We start from the raw sequence: 8,619 nt of genomic DNA, 5'->3' as shown, positions 1-8,619 counted from the left end.
AGCAAGTTGTATAATGATCCATATAAAAGAAAATAAATACTGGGCCCTGCTTTTCAGGGTATACTCAGATGGCAGAAACAAGTAGTTTATCTTAAAATACAAGAATGAAATTCTAAAAGATAATAACATTCGAAAGTCATAAAAAAGCCCATAAGCTAATATCCAAGGTGTGACTTTGATCATGAATGATTCATATTTTATCCACACACTCCAAACCAATTGCAACACTTATCAAAACCAAGATAGGAAACCCTGTTTTTCTTGGCAACCCAACTGGCAACTGGAAAGGGAAGAGAACTATCTCTTCCAAGGGCTACGTGTTTATGTTTTCAGGTGTTCATAAAGTGTCTAGCAAACTTATACGTTGCACTATGGGAAAGGTAAGAAATATTGTTACATGGTTATACAAAGGAAATACGTGTATTATTTCAGCCTAATTCTTCCCTCCTTAAGTAGTGTACGTGTAAGGGAGAGAGATATTGAGCTGGGGAGAATGGGAGTATGAAGTGAACCACAAAATGCAATTTAACAGGAACTCTAACTTGCATGGTGTTTATCTGGGTTGGGCACAACTTGGCACCCTAAGAAGTATCATTACATACATAGTTACCTCACCCCTCCTCCCCTTCTCTTCCTCCTCACTGGCGTTGCGGGACCGTATATAAAAGCCTGAAGAGTCCCTCAGTTCAGGACTTCAGCTCACCCCCATGCTGTCTCCTGGCTCTGGGAACCAACTCTAGCAAACCCTTCACCATGAGCCTCAGGCACGACACTGCCTCTCTTTGTACCAGTGCCAGCCGATTTGGTGTCCTACAGGTGTGGCTGCTGCTGTCACTGCTCCTGACAGCACTAGTTCCCTGTACCAGCCAAGAAAGTAAGAGAAACTTGGGGAAAGCCGAAGGTGGAGGCTCAGCTTCCCTGAAGCTGCGGCTGCTTCTGCTGTAGCTGTGCTTTCAGGCAAGACAGTTCTGGAGCTCTGGGGGCTGGAGAATGTGGCCATACTAATAACTTTAAAAGGGGGAGCTATACTCAATGGTCACTTAACATATGTCAGGCCTTCTAGGCTTACTAAAAGACTTAAAGACTTAACAGCTCATGTTCACAGTGGCCTTATGAGATAGGTAAATTATCCTCAATTTGCTAATAAGGGAACTGATGCAACAAATCAATAGACAAAAAACTGCTGCCATTGAGTCTATTCTGACTCATAGTGACCCTATGGGACAGAGCAGAACTGCTCCATAGGGTTTCCAGCTGGAAACTGCTGACCTTTCGGTTAGCAGCCCTAGCTCGCTGTAGCTCTTAACCACTGTGCCACCAGGGCTCCAATCAATAGAGGAGAAGCCTTATCTTATAAATAGTCATGACCACTAATAGAGTCACATTTTCTACCCCAGCTAACTACGTGGAAGCTGAATTGTATGCTGAACTGCGCTGCATGTGTGTGAAAACCACTTCTGGCGTTCATCCCAGTTACATCAACAATTTGCAGGTGATCAGGGCAGGGGCCCACTGCGACAAAGTCGAAGTAATGTAAGTCCTTGCTTCTGTACTATTGACTCATTAAGGAAGCCCTCCACCTCCATCCTCATACACTCCTCCCCACCTACACTATTTTCTCCAGTCCCATTGATTCTTTCTGATAGTCCAGTCATGGCACTCATGGATAACTCTATTCTCTCTTTGCAGAGTCACTTTGAAGGATGGGAAGAAAATCTGCTTGGACCCAGAAGCTCCTGTAATCAAGAAAATAGTCCAGAAAATTTTGCAAGGTGATGGATCAGCTGCTTAATCTGTTCATTTTATAACAAAACTTCTTCTCCTCCAGGAAGGGTGGGTTTAAAAAGTGTTGGATTCTAGAGTTCTTATTTACCCAGTGTACTTATTCCCATTGTATTAACCTTTGGATAGGTCTACCACTGTGTCTCCGAAATCACATTTTACTCCTAGAAGGCTAATTAAAAGATGCCTGAGAAAAGATGAAAGTAAGCAAGCCCAGTTCCCAGATGCATAGTTTAACTTCTTAACTCTTGGCTAAAGAAGTGCTTTGCGTTTATTTGAAAATATCTTTCCAAATACATTTGTGGGTCAGCTTATCTTGCTTGACACTGCACACGCCCGTGATGATTAACATATTTCATAATGGTCAATGATGTTAGGGGTCACACAGTGCCCAGCATAGAGTAGTTGTTCAATAAAAGTTTGTTAATAGATTTAGGAACTTATTAGACTTCTTCAGTGTCTAGTTCTAGGATATCTTGCTCAAAGTATTCTCTGAAAGGTTTTTGTAATGTTTATTTTAGCCCTCAAATCCTAAAATTAATAAAGTTGTAGAGTATGAATCTTGTAAGCAGTGGTGATTTCCTTTAAAATGAATACATGTAACAATAATATGACAAAGAATATGAAATGAAAAGGTATTAATATGCTCTATGAAGCCCTCCATTATCTTCTGCAAAAAAAGAAAAAAAAATGAAAACGATAGGTTGTACTTGATGTTAAATGTTACACTCTGGCATGTTTGCATACATTTTCATTTACTTAACATCTGCGTGGTTACGGTTTTAGTATTAGAGGCATCTTTGCACATAAGTACAATGGAGCACTTAACCTTTACTAGACTATTTATGTTTCCTTTTTAATCAGCAGACCTTCATTCATTTCTTAATCCCTAAAATATATACTGACATAATTCTTCTAGAAATATTAATATGAAATCAAAATTTGCTATTGCTTTATTATCATATATTATTAATTTTCAGAGAATTGTTAGCAAAAAGAAAAAACCCTAATTCTCCTCTTTTTATTTTTGCACACTGGTGTTTCACAATATGGTCAATAAAACTCACTAATTGATCTGCACCATTTTTAATATAGTATAATGATAGATAATAATGTTAAATCTTTTAATATGCCAGACATTTTAAGTGTTCTGCACTCAGGAATTAAATAATTCTTACAAGATAGCTGTGATCTGGTTAACAGCATATTTTGTGGAACAAAAATAACTGGGTAACCTGGTTCCAGTGCATGCTAGCTGTGTAACTTTGGGCAGGTTGTTTCACTTCTCTGTGCCTTAGTTCCTTTGTCTCTAAAATGGTGATAATAATATTGCCAACCACACAGAGTTGATGTGAGGATCAAATGAGTTAATAATTCAAAGGGCTTTGACTATAGCATGGCCCACAATAACCCATATGTAAATGCTCGTTGTAGGATAACATGACACATCTAGGATGCATTAGCTCCCTCAGACCCTGCTTTGCCGCATCAAATCTAAGAGACATCATGCCAGAACTGCATGGTACTCACAGGTCATCCCCGATTTCTAGATAGCTAGGAGGCCCTTAGAAAAAAGGGAACTAATAACTGACACAGACTGCTCCATAGACATCATGTCCTTCCAATCAGAGCCTTAACACGAGATAGCACATGGTAGCATTTACGACTCATAACAAGAAGAAGACGACAGTACACAATAAGAAAGAAGTCCTACCGGCTTAAAAGCTCTCTGGGTGGAGATGATGACTCTTCCATGCCCACCCCATTTTTTGTTGTGGATGAGGGACTCAAATGGGACACTCACAGGACATGCTGATCCCCACTGGCTTCTAGAAACTCTTCTGGTGGACATAAAGAACTCTTCCATACAAGCTCTCCACCTGGCTCCGTAAGTGGGGACACAATGGGAGCCTGCCTTCTACAGGTCTCTCCCTGGCCAAGCAGATCCACTGAGGTGGGCTGTAAGCTTAATTCTACCATGTGCTGACGGTAGCACCATAGCTGAGGACAGAGAGAAAAAAGAAGCCCTTTAGAACATTCCACACCCAGGAGTTATCCAGGGCTGAGCAGAATGAACCCACCTATTTCAATACCCCCCAGCCTACTTGACTAATTGTGTCTTTTTAACCCTGCTTACAAACATCAAGCCTAGGGGCAGAGGGTGGGGGTGTTTTCTGTGGTCCACCGCATCATGCCGCCCTGGCTTCCTCAGGACGGAGGTGTGGTTAGCCCAGAAATTTATCTTTTTAACCCTGTTATCAAACAATGTCATGCCTCAGTGGGGGTGGTGTTTTGTTCAGAGGCCTAAACATGCCAGCAGGGGAAAGAATGGAGAAAACATGGCCCCCTGGCTTGTACGAGAGACTTCGTTCTCAAACTAGTGATTATTTTTTATTATTACTATTAGCATCACCAGTATTACAGAGAAGAAAAGCTGAAGTTCAAAGAGATTAAGAAACTTGCCCAAGATCAGACAAGGAGTGAGGGAGTGGGGATTTGAAACCGAGCTCTAAACCACTACATCACACCACTTCCTTGATAATTCTTTTTCTAATAAAGAGATAATATCATATATCACATGCTATTATGACATACAGAGTAGGACTTGATGCATAAATAACTTGATACATACATATTACATATAGTAATTATAGGAGAAGAAATAAGGTCAGCTATTTCCAACCTGTACATGGATTTTCGGGAGCATTCATATGTTGTCGTTGTCAGGAGCTGTCGAGTTGGCTCCAACTCACATGCATAACAGAACGAAACACTGCCCAGTCCTAAGCCATCCTCATAATCATTGCTGCGTTTGAGTCCATTGTTGCAGGTACTGTGTCAACTCATCTCATTGAGAGCTTCCTCTTTTTAGCTGGCCCTCTACTTTACCAAACATGATGTCCTTCTCCAGGGATTGGTCTCTTCTGATAACATGTCCAAGGGAAGCAAGATGAAGTCTCTCCATCCTCACGTCTAAGGAGCATTCTGGCTGTCTTTCTTCCTTATGGATAGCATTCACACACTAAACATGTCATTTCACAAACTTTGCATTAAGAGCTCCTTCTATTATCTCTTCACCATTATAGGCTTGATGTTTAAAAATGTTTTATCTAAAAAATAAATGCATTTATTAAGTAATGTTCAATCAAAACTATACATAAACAAACGTGATAAAGCAGTAAATATAGATTGCAGTCGTTTTCATTAGTTTTTCTCCAGTAATTCAAAATAGCTCAGGCATCATCTCCTTTACGTCTCTAGCGGTTCCCTACTGAAAACTGACAGGGCCAGTTCCTGAGATGTGACACAGTGTTTTCAATATACTTATGCCTTCTGAGATGCAGTGTCTTTTATTTTTGTGTGCACATAGCGAGTTATTCAGTTTAGACGCAGAGAGAAGCTGGTTTAATTGTCACTCACTACACTCTGCATTCATTTACACTGCAAATACTGAAATTAGGGCAAAGATTGTACAAACCCAGTATGCTGCCCACATATCCAGGACTCCTTCTCCTAACCATTCCCTCTGCTGCTAATCCAGTTTGAGGCCTCGGGTTTCAGTTCCATAAACACTTATGAATTACATCATGTTCTGCATCAGCCATTGTGTTGGATGCTAGATATTCAGAAACATAGGTCACAGAGAACTGCTTTTGAAGAGATCACTGTCTGGTGGGAGATATTAACAGGTTAAAAAATATTTACAATATACATAACACATGCTAATATAGAGGTATGCTCCAGTTACAAGTTGGAACAGACACATGAGCAAGTCAAAGCCTCATCATCTTCAACATTTATTATTTTCACCAATGCAGCTACTTTGTATTGAGTCCCTAGTGGTGTATTAGAATAGCAATAAGCAATTGTTATGATCTCTAACCTCATAGAGTTTTCTATTTAGGGAGAGAAATACTTCTAAATATACATATACATATAAAGTGAAAAACCAAACTCTGTTGAGTCAATTCCTACTCGTAGAGACTCTGTAGGACAGAGTAGAACTGCCCCACAGGATCTCCAAGGAGCAGCTGGTGGATTCGAACTGCCGACCTTTTGGTTAGCAGCCAAGCTCTTAACCTCTGCGCCACAAGGGCATGCATATATATTTGTGTTATAACACAAATATAGATTTGTGTATGAGTGTGTGTTTGTGTATATGTGCATATATTACCTGTGAGAAATAGGAAAAGCAAAGGGTGTTACAAGGTAAAACAGGGGAACACAATCAGATTTAGTTGTCAGGGAAGGCCTTCTGAGGAAGTGATATTTAAGCTGATACGAGGAATATGACTAGAATTTAGCTAATTGATGAAGGGGAAAGAACATTTCAGGTCCAGGAATTAGATAGCATATCCCTGCAGAAGACTGGCCCTGCTGAGCATTAGGGCATCAACTAGCTTCAGGGGAGCAGGGTCCTGAGGCCAGCTCTTCACCAATGTTAGTCAGTCAGGCAGTCTGGCTTCGGAATGAGGATGTGCTTAACCCTGAAAAAGAGCCAAATTCATTCTTTTTTAGGGAAAGGAAGGTGCTTCATGTTGATCTCTCTGCCTTTCCTTGCCGGATTCTGGTGCACACCCTCACTGTCATCTCCACAGCATTTACACACTCATTTGTGCTCCCAGACTCTCTGTGTCCTCCTTCAGAGAGCATCACCGTAACCCACTCACAGTGCAGTCCACCTCACCCTGTCATTGCTACTGCCCAAGGACATAGCAGACACTTGAGAGCAGTGCCCTGCAAACCTCCCCCCCCCCCCGCCTTCTTGTCTTTTCTTCCCGGCTATTATCCTTTTTTTATTATCCAGGGCTGAGCCGAATGGAGTAAGATTCAGGGGGACTACATTTTTACAAAAATAATGCACTCAAATACGGTTTTTGTAATTCTTCTCAGAGTAAGAGAACAAAGGAGGGTGATAGACCCCACTTCCTATAGCATTTTCGAAAACGGTTGCTAGAACCAGGTAGATACACCCAAGAGACTGGGGAAGGCCTCCACATTTAGGGAAAATTCAGAAGGAAGTCATCCCCTAAAGATCAAATTCAACTTTTTAGTCACAGAAAAGAATTACAAACAACACACTGTCAACACACACAAAACAAATTCAACTCAATATTAATCAACAGCAAAAATCAGGAGTTTATGGGCAGTTCTTGGTAATGCAGTTGTGAGTTGAGAAGGCAGCACAAAAAGTCTCAGTCCTGAAAGTATATGCAGTATAACTTGCAGCATGGTGACTATGAAGAACTTTACTATAACATGTAACAAAGAAAACACATATCTTAGTTCAAGTGCTTGTTTCTATCTCTTAAATGTGCCTGTATCTGTGTTCCAGCTGGGGTAAGTATCCTGCTAGGAGCTTCCAGCCAAGGCAGCAGAACGTTAGCTTTTTTTTTTTTTTATCTTGGCTGGCCAGAGCCCAACTCTGTTTCACAAGTGTCTCCAATTCTGCACCACAGGCCTCCACACTCCACCCCAGGCTTCCGGACTGGACCGACAGTGGGGATAAAATAGGCCTGGAGCCACTTGCCTGCAGAATCCCTGCCTTGACTTCCCCTCAGCATTCCCATCCCGGTGAAACCTCTGCGACATGAGCCTCCCAAGGAGCTCTGGCGCCTGGCATGCTCGGCCCAGAATGAGGCCACTGCTCCTGGGGCTCCTGCTCCTGCCAGCCATGGTGGCCTTCGCCAATGCCAGCGGTAAGAGCAAAAGCAAGGCGGGGAGGGATGGGGGCGGTGGCGAAGGGGTCCGGGAATTGCTGGGGCTGGAGAGGAGTCATCAACTAGTAATGATAAGAACTGTGCTTTATTGAGGCTTGCCAAGTGGGCAGGCACTGTGCCAAGCGCTTTAGTGCATTTTACGATTTAGTCAGTATAACTTCTTTCTGAGAAAAGTATGATTTGTGGATAAGGAAATGAAGTCCAAACGCAGTGGAAAAGATCCCGAAGGTACTCTTAACCACTCATGGAGTTACCGCTCCTTCCCTCACCCCTGTACCACCGCTCCCTCATCCCCCCTCCTCCCCTCCACAGCTGAGCCTGCAGAAGAAGACTCAGACCTGCGTTGCTTGTGTGTGAGTACCACCTCCACGGTCCATCCCAAGCACGTCATCAGCCTGGAAGTGATCAAGGCTGGACTCCACTGTCCCAAGGCCCAACTGATGTGAGTCTTTGCGCTGCTGCATCCCTGCCCACCCTCTGCCCCCTCTGCTCATCCCTATCTGCATCTAATCCCCTCCTCAAGTCCAAAGACTGCAAGTTTCTCTTCTTCTTTTTTCCCTGGCAGAGCCACTTTGAAGAATGGGAGGAAGATTTGCTTGGACCAGCAGGCCCGCTTGTATAAGAAAATAATGCAGAAACTTTTGGAGAATTAGCTACTAGCTGCCTAGATCTGTATATTTGCTACATACCTTTTTTTTTTTTCACTTTCAATCTAACTCTGAAAGAATCCTCTGATGTTTACATTAGCCTTCAAATACTAAATAAACAAAATAAATCAAGTTGTGGCATGTTTAAAAATATTTCTTAATAACAGAGCAAAGAAAATAGTGGTAACAGTCACAGTTTCATGTAAGAAAAATCTCCAGAATTTTATGGAAAAAAAATATTTAAGGGAGGTTTGGTTTAGTAAAAACTGGTTTTCCTTGGAGTTTTATGTTAGCTGATACATGTATATACCTGCATTTAATCTCTGCCCATTTAGTTTTTTCACCTTATGCACTGTCACTTAAAGTATCTTTTTAAAGTAGATACAAGTGACTTCCCTGACTAAAATCTTCAAGATCTGTGCTCCCTAGCATGGCACATAGCTTGTGCCACGCTTACTTCCCTCCCTGAG

The 8,619-nt window shown here is 41.9% G+C and overlaps 2 protein-coding genes across 2 annotated transcripts; both read left to right on the top strand.

Moving 5' to 3' along the window:
* Window positions 1-703: 703 nt before the first annotated feature.
* Window positions 704-2,328, top strand: PPBP (pro-platelet basic protein). The gene is made up of 3 exons (XM_049886026.1): window positions 704-874; window positions 1,398-1,533; window positions 1,690-2,328. The coding sequence occupies exons 1-3, from the start codon at window positions 754-756 to the stop codon at window positions 1,790-1,792; spliced, it is 360 nt and encodes a 119-aa protein (XP_049741983.1). The 5' UTR covers window positions 704-753; the 3' UTR covers window positions 1,793-2,328.
* A 4,913-nt stretch (window positions 2,329-7,241) lies between these two features.
* Window positions 7,242-8,281, top strand: LOC126077076 (platelet factor 4-like). The gene is made up of 3 exons (XM_049886029.1): window positions 7,242-7,481; window positions 7,815-7,944; window positions 8,068-8,281. The coding sequence occupies exons 1-3, from the start codon at window positions 7,373-7,375 to the stop codon at window positions 8,153-8,155; spliced, it is 327 nt and encodes a 108-aa protein (XP_049741986.1). The 5' UTR covers window positions 7,242-7,372; the 3' UTR covers window positions 8,156-8,281.
* Window positions 8,282-8,619: the final 338 nt, after the last annotated feature.

The sequence above is a fragment of the Elephas maximus genome, chromosome 5, assembly GCF_024166365.1.
Source record: "Elephas maximus indicus isolate mEleMax1 chromosome 5, mEleMax1 primary haplotype, whole genome shotgun sequence".
NCBI lineage: Eukaryota > Metazoa > Chordata > Mammalia > Proboscidea > Elephantidae > Elephas > Elephas maximus.
The sequence above is the reverse complement of the archived record's forward strand: the minus strand, read 5'-3'. Positions and strand labels throughout refer to the sequence as shown.